We start from the raw sequence: 27,057 nt of genomic DNA on the forward strand, positions 1-27,057 counted from the left end.
GAATTGAAGTACGCGGCCGAAAGGGCGGGTCATCCGGCAGATCCGGGCGGGTGGGGGGGGGAGGGAGCTGAGACTCGGTACGCGCAGGGCGGCCAGAGCAGCATGGCGGAAGACGAGAGCGACCAGGAATCGGAGAGACTCGGCGAGGAGCTCAAGGCCATTAATGAGCCGCGCCTTCCCGCCGGGTTGTCTCCTGCCCTGAGCAGCCAGTATTATTGCTACCGCTTCTGCCAGGTGAGTGGTTAGTCCCGCCTCCTGTAGAGTGACACTCCGGGACTCGGGGGCGAAGACAAGCCGAGCGATGGACGCGAAGGAATTTCGGACAGAACCTTCTGCGGCGAACCCTCTCCGTAACGGCCCTTTGCAGAGGTAGCGGCTGCAGGGGAAGGAAAACACATACACACACACACACACACACACACACACAAGAGAGGGCGAGCCTACGCGGAGGCGCTTCCCCCTTTTTCTGGTCGACGCGGAAAACCGACTCCCCTTCATTTCTGTCTTTTCTCTTCACTCCTTTCTAGGAAGAGCGGTAGGAAAGCCGCCCGTCGCCGAGCCAGGAGGCTGTCCGTCCCTGAGCGGCGGCGGCGGCGGCGGCGGGGAGGGAGTTGGTTTACGCGACGTCGGTTTTCCTCTTTCCCCAACCGATCTCTGGTTTTGTCCTTGTCCCTGTCGCCCTCGGTGGCTGGCCCTGGTCCTGACCCTTCCCTTCCTACAGGTTATCTCACGGGCTGGCAGGATTGCGGGGGGGGGCGCCTTCTGTGGTGCAGAGAAAGAGGCCCTTTCGCCCGTCCTCTCCTGGGCCGCTTAATTTGCTGTTGCAAATTAATTAAGGGGAGGGGGTGGGCTCCGTTTCCAGCGCAGGTCCGGAGTTGGTGTGTCCCTCTCAGTCTAGGACAGGGGTAGGCAACCTGGGCTCTTTTATGACTCGTGGACTTCAACTCCCAGAATTCCTGAGCCAGCTGTGCTGGCTCAGGAATTCTGGGAGTTGAAGTCCAAGAGTCATAAAAGAGCCCAGGTTGCCTACCCCTGGTCTAGGAGCTGGGATTTGTTGTTGTTGTTGTTGTTGTTGTTGAATTGATGTTGAGGCAATAAGAAGAGCCTAATGCTGGGAAAGATTGAGGGCAATAGAAGAAGGGGACGACAGAGAATGAGGTGGCTGGATGGAGTCCCTGAAGCAGTAGGTGTGAGCCTAGATGGACTCCAGAAGATGGTAGAGGACAGGAAGGCCTGGAGGAACATTGTCCATAGGGACGCGATGGGTCGGACACGACTTCGCAACTAACAACAAGGAGGCTGGTTCTTTAAAAAGGGCTGGGGAGGGGCTCGTTTCTTTCCCAGACCGCCTCCTCGTCTGAAAAAAAACTTCGCATTGGGTTGGCCTGAGCGTGAATGGGGGGTTTGGGGAGAAAACGGCCCACTTCTTTTGAGTTGGGAGTTCATTTTACCTAGTTGCTGCCTTATTGCTGCTAATTTGTTCCCTTCCCTATTGGGAGGAGACTCTGGAGGATGTTTTGTCAGGCAAAAATGTCACATTGTGGAGGGTGTTTTGTCCTGCGTGGTCTTTTTCTGACGGGAGGGAAGAACTTGATTGGTTGTGAACAGGTGTGTTGACTTTTGAGTTTTCCACTTCATTCTAACCGTGCCGTGTATTATTTCGCTGGTATTTTATTTTATATAATCCTGCTTGGATTATATTTTGTTCTATTTAACGTGGCTTGGGGAATTTAAAGGTAGTTCTGAGGCGCAGGGGGGGGGGGAGGTTGGAGAAAAGGCCCAAATAAAAATTGATCCCGGTAAATGTGCATAATCTTACATATTTAGACAAACATTAGCTTGTGTTTGGCATCTATGATGAATGACGAATCTTCTGATTAAATAATTGGTTTGTCGTGATTTCTAAATGGTGTTTAATTGTTTAATATTTGAGAGTCTTAGAGTATAAGTGAACTTGTCTAAATATGATTTTTACTTTTATGCTGTGCTAGTCTTGTTCATTTCTACATTATTTAGGTGGAATCCTATCCTTATTTACCTAAAAATAAGTCCAATTAAATACAATTGGGGTTTTTTTAGTAAATACATTTGGTTTGTTATTCAAATGAAATTGTATTAAAGCTGTGGCTTGACTTACCCAATTAACCATTTAGCCATAGTGTATGAAATAAACCACTGTTCACTATATTCACAGAAAGCTATGTCATAAAGTATGACTGAAAGACCTCAGTGTCTGGATTCATATGCTGTATCACATTTGACAAAATAAAGAAAATTATATGTAATTTGATGTGTGGTTCATACTGACTTTCAATTTAGAAATAATAAATACCATTTCATAGGTTAAAGTGGATTCTGTAATACTTCTGAGAACTATTAATATTTTTATACACACACATACACACATATATTTATCTGATAGGAGCTTACTTGTGTGGCCATATACTGGATGTTTTTCTATACCCAGTATAGGAAATACATATAAAAATGCACAAGTAAACAACATCCTGTGTAAAAACAATAGTCTTATTACATAGTTCATGCTGCCGATATAAAAATATCATTCCAGTTCTCTATTCCTTACTTTAAAAAAAGTCTCTTAATTGAATGCAAAACATTTTGAAAAATAATTTCATACAGAGTACATATTAATAATTTTTTGTATAAAAGTTCTACACTATTTTAATGAATGGTAACTATATAATTAAATTTATGTTGATAAGTAATTTATTGATGACTTGCTAATAACAAACTGCAGAGTTTTTAGTAGTTGGGGCATATATTTATCTTTCTAATGCTGAAGAATCTTTTGGTTATAAGTAGAACATGGAAAGTCCATTTTCTTTGTCCAGGCGTCAGTTTCCATGCTGGAGGTATGATTCAGTGAATATGTATATCTGAAATTATTGAGTCTTGTCTCAGAATGGAATTAATATGTGTAATAATTTTCTTCCTAACTGGAACATTTACAGAACAATGTAAAATATGTTTGAATGAAGCATTAAGTTAATTGCATCTCCCAAGTGTTTATTATATAAATGCAATGTAGTTTAGTAAATCTGAAATATTTTTTGTTGAATAAGATGTACTGTAGTATAAAACCTATTAAAGTTTTTGACACGTTAAAATCACAAAGTAATTTTGAGCTATTTTAGTGTCATGAGATGCAGGATGGGGTGTTTCTATGTTTAAAATGTGAGTCGGTATTTGCTGTAAATGTAAATAATGTCACTAAACTATTATGCAAATAATATTATTATTTTACTGCAGAAAATTATTTTTGAAAATCATCTTCATTCTATAAATGAAGCATAAATTTTATTTCCAATACATTTTCCATACAACAGGCTTTTTAAATTTATTTTGAGATTACTCTGTATTATATCAGTTCAGCATAAGAAAAGAGTAAAAAGCCAGTTCCTACAAATCATGTATCACAGTTTTGAAATCAGTGTTATAGTGATTACAATATATTATAGAGCTATCCAAAATCAGTTATATCTTGGTGTCAGCAAAACAAAAAATAAGAATTAAGATTTAGGGTCAATTCACTCGTCATAATCATAATGTCTTTTGAATTTGACTTAGGAAAAAGTGTAATAATTAGCCAGTATGGTTTAACAAACTGTTTTTGTGTGTACATACAGATAATATGTTTAGATTTCAGTAGAAATACATTTAACCACCTTTCTGATCTTCCTATTTTATATTAATCATTGTTTTTAACTTGACAGTGATGTGCCTCTCTAATCAGTGTTGTACTTTCCAAAGTAAAGTGTATTTTAAAGAATATGGAATTTTATGTGAATGAGTTGCTAACTTTGAACTGACAGTGTAATAGGTGTATTCATACTGTAATCCTATGAATTATGAATAGGTTTTTTAATGGTTTGAAGGTGAAGGTTCTACTTAATCATGATAACTTGTGGGGGTGTAAGGATAGATGTAATATATCAATTGGACATTTCAATTGGAGAAACAAGTGTAATTCTCTACATGTTGAAGTGAAATCTGATGTTACATACATCTATTGACATTTGATGGCTTTTTCAATTGAATGGATCCTTTTGCAAACAGTGTAAGCAAACCAGTAGTTTCTTTTATTTCTTGTGACTTGTAGTTTTAACTATTTGGCTTGGTTATAGTGTAAGTAGTACATACTCCAAGCTTTGTATTGCAGTTGAATGCTGTGTGGCAAATCTGTCACATTGACTATAATGATATTCTGTAGAATTATGACTAGATATTGTTTTTTAATTTTGGACACAAGTTTTTATAAAATGTGGTACAAATCATATTTTTTCTATGGGTATTTTTCTTTGCAGTGTTTTTAATTATTATTATACCAATCGGGAGACGGTGAGTTCTAGGCCTTTCTTAGGCATGAAAGGCTGGGTAACTTTCTCAGCCCAACATACCTTACATGGTTGTTCTGGGAAAATAGTAAGCAAGAGAAATATGTTTAAATATATTCACCACCTTGAGTTGATCAAATATGTGTGTGTATATTTGAAAAGGGATAAAATATAATGACTCAATAGGTGGATTAAAATGCCAAAGTCAATCTAAACATCTAGTTGTATAACTGGCCCTAATAATAATAATTAATAATAAAAATTCCAAAACATCTAGAACACCATTTGAACACCATCAGCATTGAAAAATCTCCCATCAGTTGCAAAAAGCAGCTTTACTTGCAACAGCTTACAAACTATGACAATATCTTTAATACCATCAAACAACAATATCTACCTCTCCTAGCTCCTTGGGAAGGACTCAATAAATGGATAAAAATGCTGGATCCAATCTAAATATCTGGCTAATTCTGCAACCAATCAAAATAGCTAGTAGTGTGTTGATACTGAGGCAGGAATCCTATGCACATTTACTTAGAAGTAAGGGTACTGAAAATTGGTTTTACAGCAATTGTACTATGTATCTTGTTTCTGAGTAGGTATTGTGTTTTATCCATAAACCAGAGGGCTAACAGGCCATCTTAAATTGTGAATGTTTTGAATTGTATGTTTTCTATTCTTAGCCATGGAACAGTGTTACGAAGTATTCTTTTCCTTTTAACAAAAATAGAAATACATTTTTGTAGCACTAACTGTTTGGGGAAAAAAATAAGTACAGTAAGTCCCCATTTACCAATTGCAAATGGGAATGGCAACTCCATCACTAAGCAACGTTCATAAACATGAGTGTTATGGAATTTATTGTGCAGAGGTCTCCTTGTGCTACCAAAGAGTTGCACAGACAAGGAAGGGCACTGAGAGCAGTAAAAGTCACACACAGAAATACACTGAGTTCTAAAAACAAAAAGTATTTTACTTTGAGGTGGTGTAAAAACAAAAATGCACAGTCAAAAATAAACAGTCCAAGTAGCAATCCAAAATACAAAGTCTTCTTACCGGTCCAGAGGTCAATACACAGTTCAGGTTTACAACAGTAGTAAACCAACAGCAGAGCAAAAACAGTAATAGTAGAGATCAGTGAATTCAGAGAGAGAGAGAAGCTACGTTCCTAGCTTCCTCTTATGGCCATGAGAACACTTACACACCCATTGGCCAATTAACTTCTTAAAGACATAGCATTATGGTTAATATATTTTCAACCCAACATTGTAGGCTAACACCATATGCCTAACATTCTCCCCTTTGGGTAGAATAATATATAACTCTTACAATCTTATGCACATTCTTTCACAATTAGCATTGTGTTTCACAGCACTTTGTACCTTCGTAAAATGGTCTGCAATATTTACATCAGATGAACAATACTCTAGCTGTATTAATTTATCTTTGATACATTGTCTGACATTCAAATAACGAAGATCAGTATGTTTAGATCTTGTTCTTACTGCAGCATTACTAGCCATCTTTATCGCAGCTTGATTGTCCTCATACACAATGAATGGATCATTTACATTTAAACCCATATCTAACAATAATTGTTTGTACACTAGCAGTTCTGTACATAACACTGATAGACATGAAAATTCAGCCTCCATTGTAGATAAGCTTATGTGTTTTTGTCTAATAGACTTCCATCCAATTAAAGAATCACCCAACATTATAGCCAACCCTGAGGTAGATTTACGAGTGTTTGTATCAGAGGCAAAACTCGCATCTGCATATGCAGTAAGGATTAACTCACGATTTGGCTCTAGATATAACGAGTAGTGAATAGTTTGCTTCAAATACCTTAATACCCGTTTAGCTGATTGCCAGTGTCTAACAGTTGGATTATTGTTGTACCTAGCTAATTGATTTACACAGTAAGAAATATCAGGTCTAGTCCAATTACTCAGATACATAAGACTTCCTATCAAAGATTGGTACATAGTCTTATCAAATACAGGACTCTCAACATTAGTGTCCTTAAAATCCATAGCCATCGGAGTTTTTGCTGGTTTACACATTTCCATATTGTATCTCTTTAATAACTGAGATATTTTACTGGCTTGCGACACCTTAAAACCCCTATTTGTTTTCACAATATCTAACCCCAAATAGTGGCTAATTTCTCCAAGATTTCTAATTGTGAATTTATTTTGCAATCTTGAAATGATAGTTTGTGCTTCTAACTCATTTTTTGTTATTATTGCAATATCATCTGTGAATAATAAAAGAAAAGATAATGCTCCGTTGTGTTCCCTTCTAAACAAACAAGGATCAGCATTACTGGCTACAAAACCTAATGCACTTAACTCATTAACTATACATTTATTCCACTCATAGCCTGATTGTTTCAATCCATAGAGGCTTTTCTTTAATTCCCAACAATCATGGTCTCTATCACTGGTCAATCCTGGTGGTATTCTTAAATAAATAGTATGTTGCAATGGAGCATGTAGATATGCAGTTTCAACATCTACATGGTTAACCATATATTGGTTTTTAGCTGCCCATACTAAAGCTGCTCTTAAAGTAGTCGCCCTTAGACTGGGTGCAAACACTTCGTCATAATCCTCAGTAGTTTGGGCAAAACCTTGTGCAACCAAACGTGCCTTATGGGTTACAGTCCCGTCTACACCCTTCTTTAACTTATATATCCATTTACAACCTATAGCTTGCTCACCAGGTGGCAGTTTTGCTTTCTGATAAACCTTAAGATTCTGCAAAGACTTCAACTCCCTGTTCATTGCAGCTTTCCATGATGCTTGTTCCTTTTCAGGATACATCCTGATCTCATCATAGTTAGATGGCTCTACACTAACTTGACATATTATACTAGCTTCATAGCGATCAGGTGGATGTCTGATACGCATTGAACGCCAAGGAATTACAGGGCTTTGAATTTCTGACTCCTTTCCTTCCTCTGATTTCTCTTTTATCTCCCCTATCTCCTCTTCATCTTTTATATTTACAGGAGATGTATTATCATTACTAGTTACGTTATCAGAGGAGTCCTCAAACACTAGAGGATCAGTATTAACAGTTTCTTGCTCTAACCTATCCCAACCAACGTGCTCAAGGAATTTTGCATTCGCACTGTTATATACATTAGTTGTGCCTCGTTCCCAGAAACGATAGGATCTATGGTTAGATTCGTAACCTACGAAGTATAATTGCCTAGCCCTATGTTGGCCTTTACTCCTGAGTTGTGCAGGAATGTGGACCCAAGCTGGGGTGCCAAATGTGTGCAGGTAATCAAGGTTTGGTTTTTTACCATGCCATATAGTATATGGTATTTTACCAGTAGAAGTATTAACAACTATATTCAGAACATGGTTTGCACATTTTGCTGCCTCCCCCCACAGTCTATCTGTTAAGCCAGAATCTTGTAACATGGTTCTCATCATGGCTTGTAACGTTTGCCCACGTCTCTCAACAAAAGCATTATGTTGAGGTCTATAAGGGGCTGAATGTTTATGCTCAATGCCAGCTGATTGTAGCATATCAACAAAACGCTTATTTGTAAATTCAGTACCATTATCAGTAATTATGCACTGAACCTTTCTCTTTGTTTTCCTCTCCACAAACTTCAGCCAGTTTGCAAATTGTTGGAAAGTGTCTGCCTTTGACTTAAGCAGATAACAAAATCCATAACGAGAGTAGTGGTCCAATATACTTAAAATATAACATGACCCTCCTAAACTTGGTTTCATGGGTCCAATTAAATCAGCAAACACAACTTCCAAAGGAACAGTTGTTTTGAAGCCGTTTATCCTGTTTGCAGGAGTTGCCTTACTCTTTTCCTGATTACAGGCATTGCAATTTAAATACTTACTACATGGCTTCAGTTTAAGTCCGTCTACTAATTCAACTGTTTTACGTAGTGAGTTAAAGTTCACATGCCCTAACCGCCTATGCAATAAATGTATACATTCATCATGTGGCTTCTTGTTCTCACATATTGAGTTAGCTTTAACTGTACTAACCTGGTTACTTGTGAGAACGAATAAACCATTTTTCAAATTAGCAGTTACACAGGTTCCATTCCTCCTAATAGTGCATTGCTCCCCTCTGAATATTACCACAAACCCAACTTTAACCAATTCCCTTACAGATAACAGGTTGAATCTTAGTTTAGGTATATATAACATAGGTAACTGTTCATCAATGCATGGACAATAGGAATTACCTTCACCAGAGGCCTTCATCTTCCAACCGTTGGCTAGTGAAACATATTGGTTGCTGTTTTTCATATTAACAAACCTCTCTTTCACTTTAGTAATGCATTGTGAAGCCCCACTATCAACAACCCACAATTCATTATTTCTGGATGTTGGTTCACCAGAAATAGCCAAACCAATGCCCTTCTTAGCCTTCCCACTGCTATTCACATTCTGTTTTCTACCCTTCCTACAGAATTTGGCTATATGCCCTTTAGCCCCACAAGAATAACATTTCTTGACATTGTAAGCAGTGGAGAATGGCTGCTTCTCTCGTGGCTGTGTCTCTCTCAGCTGGTCTCTGTCACGCCTCCTTCTGGACTCTTCCAGCAGTCTCCCAGTAATGTTAGTCAATGTCAGTTCCTCTCTGGTCAGGACTTCCAAAGAAGAAACATATCCATCATAACTCTCATCCAAAGATGACAGAATAATGTAGACCTGATGCAACTCTGAAAAAATCAGCTCCTTTTCATGAAGCTCTTGAAAAATTGCTTTCATGTAATTTAAATGGGTCAGCATATCTCCATTCTTCTGCAGACGAGCCCTAAACAGCTTACGTGTAAGGTGTATATGTGCACCCACACTGTCTCGAACATAAAGCCTTCGCAAAACGCCCCAACACCTAGCAGCAGACTCCTCACCACGAATATGGACAAGCTGCTGGTCATTCAGTGTTAGTCCAATAATGCAAAGAGCTTTCTCGTTGCTTCGTTTAAAGTCGTCTAACTTTTTTGCATCCTCTTCGTCATCTGGATCCCAAGCAGTAGTATCTGGTGGGTTATTTACAACAGTCCATAGTCCTTCCTTGCGCAAAAGCAAGCAGCATTTCGTGGACCAGGAAACATAGTTTGTCCCATCCAACCGGGTTATCCAGGAGATGCCTGACATCAGTTCTTGTGCCATTTTACACCAAAAAGCTAACACAAACTCAGCTAGGAATACTGTGTGTACTTACTCTCAGTACAGGCCTGGGCCCATAACCAGTGTTATGGAATTTATTGTGCAGAGGTCTCCTTGTGCTACCAAAGAGTTGCACAGACAAGGAAGGGCACTGAGAGCAGTAAAAGTCACACACAGAAATACACTGAGTTCTAAAAGCAAAAAGTATTTTACTTTGAGGTGGTGTAAAAACAAAAATGCACAGTCAAAAATAAACAGTCCAAGTAGCAATCCAAAATACAAAGTCTTCTTACCGGTCCAGAGGTCAATACACAGTTCAGGTTTACAACAGTAGTAAACCAACAGCAGAGCAAAAACAGTAATAGTAGAGATCAGTGAATTCAGAGAGAGAGAGAAGCTACGTTCCTAGCTTCCTCTTATGGCCATGAGAACACTTACACACCCATTGGCCAATTAACTTCTTAAAGACATAGCATTATGGTTAATATATTTTCAACCCAACATTGTAGGCTAACACCATATGCCTAACAATGAGACTGTGCCGACTTATGCTATAACTTCTGCTTGCAGTCATTAAACAAATCACCTGTGGTTGTTAAGTGCAACATCATGTGACTGCAACTTGTGACTTCTGATTTCCCCGTTGACTTTGCTTGTTGGAAACTGGCTGTGAAGGTTGTAAATTGTGATCATGTGAGGTTACAAAGAAAAATTGCCTAGCTATAAAATATAGTAGCATAGTCTATTCCTGCTTATATATGCTGTTTCAGATCAAGTTTAATGTGTACCGTTTTCTCTGCCAACAGGTTGTTGAAGATTATGCTGGAAGATGGCAGGTTCCTCTGCCACAGCTTCAAGTACTCCAAACAGCGCTCTGTTGTTTCACATCTGCATGTGTATCTTTTCCAGATGAATGTGAACATGTACAGTATGTGCTAAGTAGCCTAGCCTTGTAAGTAGACAATGTTCTTCCTACTGTAAACTTTCTAACTTTCTGGGTACTATAGCATAATTTGAAAAATTAACCTTCAAGGATAATTTTTTAAGCTTTGGGAAAAAGATTGTTGTCATTGTTTTCCAAATGTGTAAAATGTAAGAACTGTTTAAGAACTTGTGTGGAATATATTGATGAACATAGAAGTATTTTAAAGGATATTGCTCATCATTCATTTAGTCATATTTCCCTACCAAACTAAGATATGAAATAATATTATCATGTTTGTTTAAATATCTATTTATGAGATAGGAATAATTACTATTTTAAAAATACAGTTAAAATTAGATGTATGACTTATAATGGAGGAAATAAAATGTAAGACATGAACTAATTTGTATGTTATGGCAGCAAAACATTTTCAGATTAACAAGAAGTTTTAATTATTTATTCAAACTCAAGCCTATCATCCAGTAGTATTTTGAAATATTGGAAACTCAATCCTGACTTTCTTGGATATATATCAAATAGTGCATTGGCCAGTGCAGAGTACATATTTGGGGTTTGGAATCTGACTAGAGGCAAGCATTCTTACCTAGTGAAGGGCAGGTTGCTGGTGGGTATCATCATCCTTCGTTTTTAGGCAAGTCAAAAGGAAAACTGCATATCTATAGGCAAATCTTGCTATAGCAATTCCCTAATACAAAAATATAATAAGTTGCAGTATTTCCACTCACCATACCTAATGTGGTGTTACCATCAAGCTGCCTTTTTATCAAATTGTTTCTACAAAAATGGGTAATAATTGTTAGGTCACTTATACATAAATCACTACCAAATCTCTCAAAACTTGTGGAAGACCAAAATATATTTCATAACTTCATTTAAGGCACTAGACTTACAACCTCTGGTGAAGGATTGTCACAAGAAAGCTGGACAACAAATATTTAAAACCTCAGGGTATCAAAAATTGGCACCCCCATACATATAGAGGTTCAGTTCTGATTAACAGCAATTTTAATTTTATCAAGCCAACAGTTGTAGATTGGAAGTTAAAGTTCAGTGTCCTTAGACAGCTTATTTTTTTTATCTGACATGGATGTTGAGAACAATCCATTGTCTCTTAATGATGTAGAACAGGGGTGTCAAACTGCCAGCCCACAGGCAGGAAGCGTCACGTGGAGCCGCACCCACCCCATTGCTGGCAATGGTAAAACAGTCCCGATTCGGTCACGAGTTTGACATGTTTGATGTAGAATAATATGAATGTGAGCAAAAACTGAAAAAATGTGATGATTACTGGAAAAAAACTTGCGTTCTGTGTGGAGAGAGAAGAATTAGAGCACCAGCTGTTGATTCATCATTTAAATTTCCTTGAATCTGTAATCTTTAACTGAATTAGAAATTTTAGGTTGCAGCGGAAACTGAAAAAATGCAATGTTTACTGAAAAAAAAACTTGCATTCTGTGTGGAGAGAGAAGAATTAGAGCACCAACTGTTGATTCATCATTTAAATTCCCTTGAATCTGTAATCTTTAACTGAATTAGAAATTTTAGGTTGCAGCGGCACTTAATAAAGTGTTTCTTCAATTCCACGTTATGGAAGTTTGTATAGAAATTGTAATATACTAGAAATTCAGCTAATAAATAGTGTAACATACCACTTCAATATTGGGAAGAATATTATGCCAATATTTTACTATGTCAATTGCTTTCTCTCATGTAATACAATTAAATGAGCTTGCCTGAGAGAGAATCCACAGAGCTTTGTCAACATTGTTCCTTCATTTAAAATTCTTTATTTAAACTTACGACATACGTTTGCTCTGCTTATTTCTTTTTAACTTCAAGTTGCTTTGATTTATAGGAGCTTTTTCGAACTGTTACTATTCTTTGGGAAAGATGAATTCTATGAAGATCCTTTAAAAGACATTCTTGGGTCAATCCAGGTAATTTGCTAGTGTTCAAATAATTAAGTGTTGTCAGGCATAATGCTACCAATTTACAAGTAGTCCTTCATTTATGATCATTTGTTTAGTGACCATGCAAAGTTTTGACAGCACTTAATGAATGGTAATTTTATAGCTGATCCTCAAAGTTCCAACCATTCCAGCACCTCCATGGTCACATGATTGTGATCTGAATGCTTGACAGTTCATTCGTACTTACAACTGGTTCCCAAGTGCCCGATGATCACATGACTGCCATTTGTAATCTTCCATATCAGTTTCTCCAGAAAGTCAAAGGGGAAGCCAGCAGAGAAGGCTGCAAGTTGCTGGGATAACTCTCTTCCTCGTGCATCCTCCCCTAGCCTCTTTGAACTTGCACTGCACTGGTCACTTGGACAGCCCTGTGCCACCCTCCCTGATCTATGCAGTGCCTGTCACAAACCCTCACATGCCCTCCCTGAATCATTTAGTGCAACCCCCTGCACCCTCACCTACTCAACCCTACCCAAGTGGCACATTTCACAGACCTTTACACACTGTGTAGTACTTGTTCTGAACCCTCTCTGACCCTTCCTTACACCCACCCCTTTCTCCCTAATCCAGTAGCAGCTAGTAATTTGCCTGTGGGTCTGGGAATTACAACTTCCTGCTGACTTCCCCCATTGACCTTGAAGCAGCAGGAGATTGCCTTGCCTAAAGACCATGGGATTAAGTTAACGAGAGCAAATGGGATTGCAGGGATTGCTGCTGCTAAGCAATGTGATCACTGTTTTCTGACGGTACTGCTTAGTGACAGGAATTTTTGTTCCAGTTGTTGTGTCAAGAATTACCTGCATAAGGAACTTTTATCAAAAAGAAAAATTCAGTTTCTAAATTACTTAAAATTTAAGTATGACATTCGGAGTCAACGTACAATGCTGTGAATTGTATATAAATAACTATTAATTTTTAATATCAAACTCATGTAGGAATCAGTTTGTGACTTTAGAGTCTGTTATTGTATTAGACCATCTCTCTTCCTTGCATTCCGCAGAGGTTCAATAACTTTCTAATGGCAAATTAGAAAACCTTAATAAGCATTAAAGTCACATAAACCTTGCCAATTAAATTCATAAACATTTTTCCTATAATGGTCTTCCCTGCTGAAATTTTCAGTAGCCCTTGGCTTATCTTCTAACATACTATTCCTTTCAATACTGCCTATTTGTGATATCTATATACTACTACAACTCTCATTGTCATGGTTATTAACTGGGTAAAATGGTGTGTTATAAGGCAATCGTTTCTGAAGCAAGGTATGTCAAATGGCTAACAGGGTATGTCCAAAATCTGGGACCTATGACTCCCAAGGGAATCAATTTTGGGGAAATTGTGCTTCATGCTGCTGACTGCCTCTGTGCTGTTGCAGTCATGTTATCTTTATTTTCAATGTTCTATGGCAGTCTCCCAGCCAATATCACAATCCCTCACTCTCTCACCCAGCAGCAGTTATTTAGTTGCCTGCTGGAAAGGAAGGGAGGGAGGAAGGAAGGAAGGAGCTTGGAAGAGGCAATAAATGGACTTGAAGAAAAATTTCAAAAAAAGTATTAGGCAACAATTTTAAAAATTTTGGGATCTGCACATATACATTATGACATCCTAGGTTCTTGAGAAGAAATTGATTAATATGAAGGCCAACACCAGCTAAAGAATGGCAGTTATGACTTTGTATTGCGAACAGATAATTATATTCCATTATTTAATCAGTTCCATTTTCAGTTCTGTTCATTTTACTGAATTCTTAGTTAACCTTCCTCAACCTTTCATTTTTAAAACATTTCCATTAAAACTCTGTGCATTATATGTCTATTTTTCTTCTTCCATTAACTCACGCTCTACCATTTATTTCTCTTACATTCTCAGTCACACTTCATGATTTTTGGTCAATTCAAGTTTTTACTTAAAACTTTTAGTAAGGTAGAGAAGATGTGAACTAGGTTACCAAACTTAGTTATGCTTGAGTTAACAGATAATGTTAACAGTAAAGTGAGTCAATATGGTCTAGTGGTTAAGGTACAAGGCTAGAAAGCAGAAGATCGTGAGTTCTAGTCCCACCTTAGCCATGAAAGCCAGCTCTGTGACCTTGGGCCAGCACACATATTCAACATCCTCGCAGGGTAGTTGTTAGTGGGGAAAATGGAGACGGAAACTGTGTTGGATATATTCACCATTTTGAGTTATTTGTAAAAATAAGGTGGGATATGAATAAATAGAAGTAATAAAAAGTATGGTGCCAGTTTGACATTTTGACAAATATGCAATTAGTGCAGTTGGTGCCCCTAACTTTATGCTACAAAAGATGAAATCTTTGCTTTATATGCAGTGTACTAATACATTCCCAGTGTACATTCTAAGTACCTTAATGTTCACTACTTACTCTTCCATAGGATTGCCAGAATCGACTCGGCAGATACAGAAATGTTAACTTAGAATTGGTGACTCGAATTACCAGAGACGGTGGACCTTGGGAGGATTCTGTATTACAAGCTGTTCTTAAAGGAAGACCAGTTTCTCAAGAGTTAGGTACAAATTGTTTTTCATATATATATATATATATATATTGAAAATAGCATAATTTAAATTAATGTTGAATGTAGGAAATTTTTATTTTATTTCTGTAAAATTGTTTCCAGGCGGTGAATGTTGTAATGTATTTCTTAATCACAGGATAGAACTAATTCAATTAGAGACTAAAGTTGGGTTGAAAGATAAGAAAATTTAGTGTACAGTATATTGTGGATTTTGAGATTATTTCTTATGCATGGAAAACAATTTGTATTGGTTTTATAGTTATTGTTTCTGAGATGGGTGCAGGATTAAAAAATAATTTTATCTGTGCATCTTGTTACATCATGGACAAAATTATCAGGTTGCCAAGAGTTAAACTTACTTGATGGCACATAATAAATCATTTTATTGCAGATATGTTCTCAAGTAAAATGTCAAGCTGTTAACTTTCATAGGAATAGAGTATGAACTCACTGAACAATATTGCAGCATTCTAATTTAAAGTATTTATGGTCTTAAATAGTTACAAGGATTAAATTATGTGCATATTTAGGAGCAGCATTAAAGGAATGCTATTTGTTATTATTGTAGGAGAAGATTGCACGACATACACTAGGATTTACATGTTTCTAAGAGGAATGGGCCAGAGAATATTTTGGAAGGAAATTGTAGGAATTATAATGGGTGAAATGGTTCTCTTTAGCATATGTCCTTGAAGTTCCCCATACCCAGTCCTCAATCAGAAAGAAAGATCTTATATTTATCACCTGACTCAGTTGGGGTGGGGGAGACAGTGACAAAAGGAAAATAACGAACTGCAATTTTTTGCATTGCTGTCACAGTAATTTTATACTGGCCCTATTCTCCTCCATGGATTATCCAGTTTTTAATTTTAATAATGTTAATAGAATGCTTCCAATATTGTGTAAACCTGATTTAATATAACCTACTGTCAATATTTTATAACTGAATTTTTTGTTTTCTTTTACCAGTTAACAAATATTTAAGCTCTGAAAATCCACTGTTCTTTGAATTACGTGCCAGATACCTTATTGCCTGTGAACGCATCCCAGAGGCAAAGGCTCTTATTAAAGCTTGCATGAATCATCCTAATATTAGCAAAGATCTTTACTTCCATCAAGCATTTTTCATGTGTCTTTATATGTCTCCACTAGAAGATCACCTATTCCAAGAGGTACAGTTTAACAACTTTAATGCAGTTTTGTGATATGTCTTGATAAGGGATAGTATTTTAATTTATATTAAGCAAAATAAATGACCAAATAATTTTTTTTAAAAAAAATCATTGCTTTATGATTCTATATAGATTATCACAACTTTGTATGTATTATTTTTTGGATATTGGAAAACTACTTCCTAGTATTAGCATTTCATTAATCCTGCTCTAAGATTGCCACGTAACAAGTAATATAATGAGAAATTTGGTCATGGAAAATAGTAACATTAACTATTCTGTTGAAATTAATATAAAACAAAATGCTGTATATAAATTCTTGTTAATGTATATATTTCTCTTCCCCCTTGTGTTATTAGCTTTCTATATTGGGTAATAGAACTAGTACTAGGAGCTAGGAATTTCAATTATTGTAAAAGTTTAGCCTCTTTTTTTTTACTACATTTGCCTGAGTTATCTCATTTTGATTGCACAGCATTTGCTGAGGACTGACTGCAAGAATGGCATTGAAATCATCTGCAACATTGCAAAAGAAGGGAAGATTGCTGTAGCATCAAATCTTTGTGAATTGTTTCTTATTCCACAGCTCAAAAAAGGGGATATGTATTGCATCTGGTAATTTTTTTCTTTCAATAATACTGCTTTAGACTAGTGTTATAATAAAAGAAAATTACAAATAAATTGTAAAGGAATGGTTAAAATTATTAAGAGTAAATAGTGCTTTGGTGCAATTTAATTGACTATAAAATACATCAATTCAATATATTATGAAAACTTAGGTATTAGATATTTTTGTATTGTTATAAACTGCTTAAAAATAATGGATTACCTTACTGATTTACTTAGCAGACAGTTAGAAAGCAACTTAATTTTTCCCCCAAGTTAATTTCTTTACAACTTCTCATTTATGGCTAGTGTCTTTATGAAACTGTGTCTTATATTTTAATTGTTCAAATAATTCCAAAATGGAGAATTATCTAAGAGAATGGAAGTGCCTTATATTTAAGCTGATTACTCTAAAAATGTTACATAGACTGGTAATGGCTCTAGAGACTCATAGTTTTCGTATTACATTTGTAGATGCTGGAAATTGAACCTTAGGTCTGCAGACAAACTAGGCTCAACTACTTATTTATGATTTCTCTCAAATAGCTTTTTGAATAATATATTGATAATGTTACATACTTCCATATGTAGAATTTGCATACAGTGATTTTAATACACTAATTGGAAGAGGTGGCTCCTCCATTTATTTTTAATAAATGCCCATTGAATTGGAGAGTGCATTTCCAAGCTGATTTGCATAATTTATGCAATAGTACCATTATGCAAATGGCACAAATAATGTCATTTTTATAACCCTGAATTATATCTATCATAGATTTTAACAACATGATAAATACTATAAGATTGGTATCTTGGTTACCTAAAATAAGCTTCATTTTGTTTTACAGGGAGCTGATCTTTATTTGGAGTAAACTGCAGCTTAGATCTAACCCATCGAAGCAAGTATTTGTAGATCAATGCTACCATCTTTTAAGGATAGCTACAAATTTACAAGTTATTTTCCCTTTCATGAAAGTCATTAGGGATGAAGTAAGTAATAGCATTTGCCTCAGATATGTGTTTTAAAAGAACCAATGTTAAATATTCTATAAGCTATGTTGTTATATAATTAAATATTTATTTGTTGAAAAAGAATATATTGACATTATTTTTATTGACAATATTTTTATTTCCACATCTAGCATAGGAGAACAGCAAATAGTACCCTAACCATACTTACTGAGTTCGTGCTTTGAAGTTTTATTATAGGGCAAGAATAAAATGTGCTATGTACAGCTCTAATATGGACCAATATTAGTAGGATTAGCTCAACATATACTTTAAAAAAGAAGATATTTTCTTTTTACACTTTACAAACTATAATTAATGTATACTAGTTTATACAGTTCCATAATTGTTTTATGCAATATATAAAAAAGTCATTGGATTTTGTTGCAAAAGTATTTATTTTTTTAATGATGATACTAATAGGGTTGTACAAAGCATTTGAAGGTGTCTGCAGTACACAGGAGCATTGAAACATTGAAATAGCAGTCTTTTTAGGGTTTATGCAGCTGCTTTGGAAACGGCTCCTAATTTTTCCATTTGTGTATTCATTAATTGCCACTTTTCTAAATACTTCAATGCGGAGGTAATTCGATCATTTTCCAAAGCAACTTTGCAAGCCTTCTGAAAGATGCATTATTTTAATCATTGAAAAGGAGTACTTTGTTTATGCTATTGCCTAAACCTTAATTTAGTAATTATTCTTGTATTTTAAAAGATAAAATTATATGTTGTGCTTGCTTTAACTGTATTTAGAAAAAATGATCAAAATTTAGTCTTCCACAATTAGAAGAGCTTCCATTCATAAACCGCTTTTGACAAAAGTAATTGAACTTGCTGTAATAGGAAAATATAATGTACAATGATAATTTAAAATGAATGTACCTTTTAAAATGTTTGCAATATTATTTGTCACTTTTCTACATTGACATAATATAATACTTTTAAGAATGTTTACTTCTGTTCACCAGTTCTCTTGTATATTAGAGTTTGGGTTGTTTTGTTTTATATCCAGTCCCTCCCTAAAGATACTGGGAATTTGGAACATTTGATGTATCACTGAACTATAATTTTGAGATATTATGAGCTTTCTGGGAAGGAAATGCAGAAGACTCAATATTCTGAATTTATTCTACCTTTCCTTTCTTTCTCACAGATTGGTAAGGAAGGTCTACAGATTTGTGTAGAAATATGTGGAAGTGCTCTTCAGCTAGATCTTCATGATGATCCAAAAATGAAATGCTTGATATACAAAACCATTGCTCACTTTTTGCCAAATGACTTAGAAATAGTGCGAATATGTGCTCTTTCTATATTTTTTATTGAGCGCACCTTGGAGTCCTATTATACTGTTGAACAGCTATATAAATATACAGATGATGAATACAATGAACAAATAAGTTCAGTTCAGAATCGTGTACGTTTTGAGTTGCTCCCAATTTTGAAAAAGGGATTGTTTTTTGATCCAGAATTTTGGAACTTTTTGATGATCAAACAGAATTGTTTAGCACTGCTAAGAGATAAAGCCTCAGTTGAACTGAGTGAACGTCCAGCTGAGCTTTCTTCTGCAAATACATCAAAGACACGTCGAGTACTGCGAAGTGATCAATCTTGTACACCTGAGACAAACAATGGAGAACTGGACCATAAAGATACTTCAGTAGCACAATTGGAAAATGATGGTAATTGCAAAAAGAACCATGTAGTTCTTAATTCATCTAAAACTGATCACAATGTACCAAAACATCGCTGCATATTATGTAACAGAGAATTTGTTGGTGGTCACATTGTGAGGCATGCTCAGTCCCATCAGAAAAAGGGCAGTTTCTCATGTGTAATGTGTTGTAGAAAATTCAGACAAAAAAGTATAATGCTTAAGCACTTAAAAAATCACATCAAGAAAATGACACGGCATCATCTGGCTGCTACTTCTGCTGATAAAGAAACTCTTATCGTAAATGAAATGAACTGTTCTGGTGCTGATGTTCCCCTTCAGAATGGGGACTTGGAGAGTACTAAAGAAAATGAAGTGGAACTAGTCATTCAAAGTACTAATCAGGAGATGCAGAATTCTGAACTTGCACTGGATGTAACCAAAAATCATGCCAATAGCCAGGATGATATTGTTGAAAATGGTAGTTGTGATAACTATTCAAATAATATTCCTGAGGCAGAAACTAAAGAAGGATCATCAGAAAACAGCCTGAATAGAGAACTCCCTGTACTTCACAAAGTAAATGGTGTGCTCTGTCCTCAAAATGATTTGGATCACACAAGTAATTTCAAGTGTCCTGCTGATGGGTGTATTAGAGTCTTTAAAAAAATACGGTTTCTGAATAAGCATGCACGCAAGGCCCATCCTTCTGATCTAAATGTGCAAGAGCATATAATGAAATGGAATAATGGAAAATGTAGGTTTTGTCAGAGAAAATTTTTGGATTCTCATCATTTTATTGATCATCTGAAACAACATACTTATCCAAATGTATATTTCTGTTTGCATTTTAACTGTAATCAGAGATTTAAGCTGTCTACTGAGCTTGCAGAACATATGAAAAGTCATACAGAGTTTAAAGCTCAGTGTAACTTTGCAGAGTGCTGTAAACTTTTTGACGACATTTCGTTGTTATATGAGCATGAAGCTCAACATTACTTAAACAAAACAAATCCTCCTGAAGTCAGTGAAAATAATTTTTCAGTTGTTTTGGAATCGGAGTGTGGTATTCAAGAAATAGCAGATGATGATGGTGAAAAGGAGGCTGTAATGGACTTGCAAGTTCCCACTTGGAAAGCAAGGAAAGATTCCTTAGAACCAAAGACTTATATTCAGAATGAGAAAAAAATAAATAATCTAATCCAGAATGGGAATGAAAATGCATATGGCAGTGCTGTCACAATTGTGAACTTAATAGACCAAAAGATACCTGAAGTAGAGCCAAATTTTGAAAGCTGTAAAATTAATGATCAGGTAGTCAATGGGCATGGTGAACTGGAACAAACAACAGCCGCATTGGATGCTGATTTGGAAAAAACGAGTGCCAATACTAGGACAGAAAATGGATCTCTTCTACCTGTTCTGCAGAACTGTACCGATATATCACATAATACTCTAGTGGATTCTCAGACACTTTCTAAACCAAATCAGATAACAGAAAATACATCATATGGCTTAATTTTAACAAGGCCTTACATTAGACCATTGCCTCCAAGTTACCTTGATGAACGATATATTAGCATGCCAAAACGAAGAAAAACTTTGGCTGATAAAGCAGATGCACATTCAGAGCAAGGCAAAATGTGTAGCAAATCAGAGAGACTAAGATGTAGCAAATGTTTGACCACCTACTGTAACTCAGAAGCACTTCAGCATCATCTTGCACAAAAGAAGTGTCGGACACTTTTTGGATTTGATTCAGATGATGAAAGTAAGTTTTTCAATTTTGCAAGGTATAATTTTAGGTATTTGTACAGCAGTAAAATGTTAAACAAGATTTAAGTATGTAGTTGTTGAACAAATGGATACATACGCTGTTAGAAAAAGGATTCTAAAATGATAGGGTGAGAAAAATGTAATAAAATTATATTACATATAATGGTAAATAGTAGCATATAGTTTTGCCTTAGCCCAATAGTAATGAAAAAGTATTATATTACAGATAATAGGATTTTAGCTAGTTTTGACAGCACTTTACTGTGCAATGTTATTGAAATCATTACTTGACCAGATGAAATTATGAAACTTATTCTACAGTGTTTCAGTGTTTTCATGAAGGCTTCAGAGAAAAATGGTAACTAGCTATCATTTTATATTCTCTAAACAAGCATTTAGTTTGTTTGACCTTGCTTTTGTTTAGGAAAAATGAATGACTGAATCTCAGTATGATACTAGACTCCAAAGGACTAACCAATGTAATTATTTTATTTTGCAGGTGCCTGAGCAAATGATGTATGAAGACTTCTCCATTTGAGGAGTAGTGATGGAACACTACAATATTCTGCATCAACCTGCTTTCCCCTTCTTGGCCTTAATTAAAAAGAAGTCTAAAATTACTAAAGAAAATCATGACCTTTCTGAGAATTAAAGCACAGGGGTCACAACCAAGTGATAGTAGGAGCTGTGCAGTATTAGCATCCAGAAAACAAGCAGACTGTGTTTAAACCCTCCAAAGTACCAGTTATCTAAAAGCCACATGTTCTTGCATAGTTCTACTCTTACGTAAATTCACTGGGTGGCTGTATACAGAGTAGGTTTCATGCTGACTGATAACAATTGTTCCAGAGAAAAATGCCTGTGGGACATGCCTCTTTCTGAATCTGTATGTTCAAAGGAAGCCATTCTGTATGATAAAACTAGTTTGAGTCACATTCAATGTTGCTGTGCACTAAAATTGGATCAATTAAAAAGAGATCCATTTATAAAGGTTGACTCTTCTTGCAATGGTATATTTTGTACCTTGGAAATGGAACCAATGAATGTAAAAAATAATCAGTGCTGGGCAGTGTATCTTAATAAATGATTTAAGGCATACAATAAGGGCTAAAGTATGTCTTTGATATTTCCAAATTCACCTAATTGAACTGCATTCAAATGCACCAAAGTTTTTCAAGACCTGATCATGATGAATGTATGGATAGAATTCAGTCATAACAACTAGCAAATCCACACAGCTACAATATTTGGTATCAAAAAGCAGTTTTAGGCTCAATAGTAAATTCACATGGCTAGAATTTAACTGAATTCAGCTGGTGTATAAACTTTAAGCATAAACATTTTAAGGTTGTTTGCATGAATTATAGTTAAAATCAAATTTTGTATTTAAAATGAATTAAAAAGGGTCGCACTTGATTTAAATTGACATTTGGACACTATGAATATAAACTTGTTTTCATATTGTATCACCATTGAAAAGTTGCACTGAATTTTCTTTATGAAACAATGCATTCTTAAATTCATACAAAAGCGATCATGGCAGTGCATGCTATGACAATAATTCAGAAGTAGTAATTTAAGCATAGAATCTGTTATTCATTAAGCAGTTCTTTTGTCAGGCTTCTATGCAAGTATAATATAGGAAAGTTCAAAGCATTTCTGAATAATTTTTGAAGTGAGCATACATCTAAAATCCCTTGACAAACATAAGCAGTAAAAATAAATTGCTTTAGTTCTGAGTACCAATAAAATTATTTGCACAGTGCCTTGAAAAGTTAAGCTTTAAACCCCTTATTCTTAAAATAACATATAAAAGCAGAGTATTCTAATCCCCAAATATCCAAGATACCCCTTTTTAAAAAAGCAATGGTGTACAAATATTTATTATGAAAAATAAATATTTTTCATAATAAACATTAAGAACTGTTCTTGCAGACACAGGGGTTTGAAAATATTTACAAAGGATTATGTTTTTTTTAATGAAAACGTTAGTTGACCTATTGAGCTATATTTTCAATGCAATCCTACACATTTCTACTCCAAAGTCAGTCCCATTGAGTTTAATGGTACGTACTCTCAGGTAAGTGAGTAGATTTTTTTAAAATCAGATATTTTATTCATAAAGACTAAGGACATTTTTTTCTCAAGAAACAAGTATGAAAATTTGAACACAGATATGCCTGAAATATAATTATATTTCTAACCACCTTTAGGTCAATCCTGATATCTAGGCACCAAATGATATTTTTAATGACTACACAGATGAAGCTGTGTTTGACTATGCTAAATATTAAAGGCTACTGTTGAAACAATTCAAATTATAATATGAACAGACCTTTTTCAATTTACTTTTATAAGTCATGCAAGATTGCACAAATATGGTACCTAAGTTCTCTACTTTTGAGATAATTAAACTCCAAAAACATATATTTTGTAATATATTTGTACATCTTACTATATAGGAGATTTTATTAAAATATTTTAATACTTTATATTATTAAATGGGAGTTATTTGCAAATCTCAATCTTCAACTGTGTCTTAATTGGAATTTATTTAATTTGGTCAGATTCCAAAATAGGTTTTCCTTGTACAGGAGTCCTAAAATTGGCAATTTTAAATGACAGCATGCTTTGATATATCAATACATGAAACTGAGTTTTTTCAAAAATAAAACATTTTCTGGGATCTCAGTTTGTATTAGCAGTTTTAGTGTTTCATTTCTTAATCGACATTAGGGGTGATGATACTTTAAAGATAACGTGCTAAGCTTGACTTCTAGTTATTAGATAGGCATAGCTGTGCAATTTTCATAGTGACTGTAAAATGGTTTGCTATTTATTCTATGTTTTTTGACTGAACCTGTTATTCCCTGTGGATCTGTCAGGGTTATGATCTAAACCCAAGTAAGGTGTGCCTGGTACTGACACTTGCTAAGATGGATAATTAGTGCTATGACTATACTTTGATATTTCCTAAGCTGAGTTTTAATTTGCTAGATATGAAAAACATTGATTTGTTGTCCAATTTTACTTTCAGTGTCTTTGCACTCTTGACTTATAGGCATCTAAGTATCCAGACTTACATCCAGGAAATATAAGGCTTTCCTCAGGAAAACATTCTATTTCAAATCAATCCCAAATTATGTAACATCTTAAACATTTAGTATAAAACTGAAAGGGAAGATTAACCTGCAAAGTGTTTCGTTTTCCACTTGCTATGTTACCAGTTTTAATCAAAAACAGTTGAGTGGAATTTTAAGGTATACCATTTGATTGGTTGTGCTTTGACACCAAACAAATGCTTACGAGAAATTATACAAATGGTAATATTTGTCTTTCAGATATTAATATTTCAGTTGTCAGCTATTAGATTTGCAATACTTAATTTTAAGATATTCCCAATTGCTGTTAAACACTATGAGTTAGTAATTAAACTAGTGAGCCTAACTCCATGACCCTAAATTATGCAGTTTTGGAAAATACATTGATTGCCCTTTGTAAGTGTTTTGACTTTTCACCAGCGTTTAAAACAGGATACTGATTGTTTCTTCTTGGGCAAAAGAAGAGTTACATGAGTGACTTCAATCAAACACTTGTTTGTTGTGGGCAAGATTTGATTATTGCAGCAAATAATGTTCTCTTTTCTAGTTAACTTAGAATTGACATTGGTATTGCAAAAGTCCCCTTATCTCCAGTCTGATGAGAAATATAAAGCCAGCAGTAATCATTGTGAAGTGCTTAGTAGATCCAATTAAAAATGTGCTAGGGTTTCCGTTCCCCAATCCTATCTCCATGACCATACTACTAGAAAAACGTCAAGATTACTGCTGTATTTAAGATTATGTCATCTACCCTGAAAATTAAAGTTTAGAACAAATGATTGTGTTAGGGTTGCCCATTGTTTTGCCAGCTAATAAACACTTGGTATGCTGCTCAATTAATCCCCTTATTGGGTAAAGAAACTGCATGGCTGACTGTTTCTAACCAGATGCCAGATATATAAATAAAACATAAAAATTATACTGTACATACTTCGAGCATCTATTAAATCTGACTCAACCTAGGTACAATTACCAATTTTTCTGATTTTTTTAGGATAACTCCACTACCCTAAATATTGACAGTGGTTCCCAAGTCATACCTTTTAGAAGACTTGACTCTTAAAGGATGTTTCAAACTTGTTTATCCATTTGGTTTGTCACAATGCTCTGTGCATCCTCAGTCATGTAAAAACTATTGGTTTGGCTATTCTATCTCTGCCATCTATTTTATAGAACAAATTTGAAATGCTTATCTGTGGGAAAGGTCACTGGTACTTTGGTCTAGCCATATTCAATTAAACATCTAGAAACTGTATAGTTTGAATCATGTAAGAGAAGATTCAGCATTTCTTGTTTAATGCCAAGGTGTAGGATTAAATACTTTAAAGGGTTTTTTTAATTTATTTTGCACTGTATATAACACCTTGATTACATGCAGTGTATATTTTTGAATTTTTGAATCCTATGTTTAATTTGTAAAAGCAATTACAGGTTTAACAAGTAAGGAAATTTGTGCTTCCTTCTTGATGGTTAAATTATTTTATTCTGCATTTTATACGAGTACAAATAAAAACTGAGCCATCAAACTGCAATAAATCAACAGTAGTATTTCATTTAAAAATTTTGTATTGTAAATAGCTTTGTTCAATAAAATTATTCAATAAAATATTAAAGATATGTGGAATTTGGGGAAAAAATCATTTGACTTTGTTAGTTGTAATATTGCTATGCAGCAGCTAGCAAGACACTTTGTATAGCTTTAATACAAAACTATATCATGAAGCAGGTAACACTGTTAAATAAACAAGCTTCAACCTGCTTGAATGCACAATTTGGTAACATGAACAACTGTAGTGTAGATTATAAAATGGCAAATTTAATATGAACTGTTAAAAGAGGGTGGGTTTTTTTGGAAACAAAAGTTCTAGTTACAGCTTGATTTAAAAACACCCCAATAACAATACTGAGCTCAGGAATGGATTTTGAAAACCCAAACTGAACCATGTTCTTGTACTTTTAAAAAGTATTTGCTCTTCTTCTGATCATTGTCTTTTAAGGTGGAGCTATTTGCTTTTCTATAAAATCATTGGGAATTAGAGGTCCTTCCTCTTCTTCTGTTCAATCATGTTCAGTTCTCAGACTCAAAGTTCCATCAATTTTCTTGGCAAGGTTTTTGAGACGAGATTTGCCTTTGCCTTCTTCCCATGGCTGAGAAAGTAACTGGCCCGAGGTCACCTAGCTAGTTTTGCGTCTAAGAAGATCCTAGAACTCGCAATCTCCCAGTTTCTAGCCGGATACCTTAACTACTGCACCAAACTGATTCTGATTCACAAGATTAATCTGCAATTAAAAAATCTTATTTTGTTTTCCACTTTGTATCCTGAAGTTCTTTTTCTTAAAGACAGCCTAACTCATATTTGGGATGTTATATATTTCCAAAACGCGTGCGTATTACTCAGTCCCGTCGTTACATTCGTGTATTTGGGAAAACGTGTATTTTTAACAATTATTTTATGCTTTTGATATGGCATTGGAAAATGGAAATTTGACTTGGAAATGTCTTAAGAGGGATGGCATCACCCCCTTGTTCTTTTAGTGAATCTTGCAATTATGATATCGTGATATATTTTAATATTCTCACATTTGACGTGGTTCTCGAAGAATAAACTACAAATAAGTTGTGGTCAAATAAAATAGCTGAATAGAGGAGCCTGTTAAAAAAAAAGTGGGGAGAAATAAACGCGCGCGGGCACATACGTTTTGTTAATATTTGGTTTAACTTTAGTTCCAAAACAAAATTTTAGACAAAAGCTTACAACTAACAGCTACGTAC

The 27,057-nt window shown here is 35.2% G+C and overlaps 1 protein-coding gene across 1 annotated transcript; it reads left to right on the forward strand.

Annotated features, from left to right (window-relative positions):
- The first annotated feature begins 62 nt into the window (after window positions 1-62).
- Window positions 63-25,921, forward strand: ZNF654 (zinc finger protein 654). The gene is made up of 9 exons (XM_081327113.1): window positions 63-234; window positions 10,324-10,469; window positions 12,319-12,400; window positions 14,827-14,962; window positions 15,940-16,142; window positions 16,618-16,757; window positions 17,597-17,738; window positions 18,910-21,178; window positions 21,683-25,921. Exons 1-9 carry the CDS (start codon window positions 103-105, stop codon window positions 21,688-21,690), a joined length of 3,258 nt encoding a protein of 1,085 aa, XP_081183239.1. The 5' UTR covers window positions 63-102; the 3' UTR covers window positions 21,691-25,921.
- Window positions 25,922-27,057: the final 1,136 nt, after the last annotated feature.

The sequence above is a fragment of the Vipera berus genome (genome assembly GCF_964194415.1).
Source record: "Vipera berus genome assembly, chromosome: 4".
NCBI lineage: Eukaryota > Metazoa > Chordata > Lepidosauria > Squamata > Viperidae > Vipera > Vipera berus.

What these genes read in the sequence shown, in the direction of transcription:
- ZNF654 (XM_081327113.1), top strand. Translation starts at nt 103, where the DNA reads ATGGCGGAAGACGAGAGCGACCAGGAATCGGAGAGACTCGGCGAGGAG. An exon ending in ATTGCTACCGCTTCTGCCAG is followed by an intron (nt 235 to 10,323) that starts GTGAGTGGTTAG and finishes CTCTGCCAACAG; the next exon opens with GTTGTTGAAGATTATGCTGG. An exon ending in GGGGATATGTATTGCATCTG is followed by an intron (nt 16,758 to 17,596) that starts GTAATTTTTTTC and finishes TTTGTTTTACAG; the next exon opens with GGAGCTGATCTTTATTTGGA.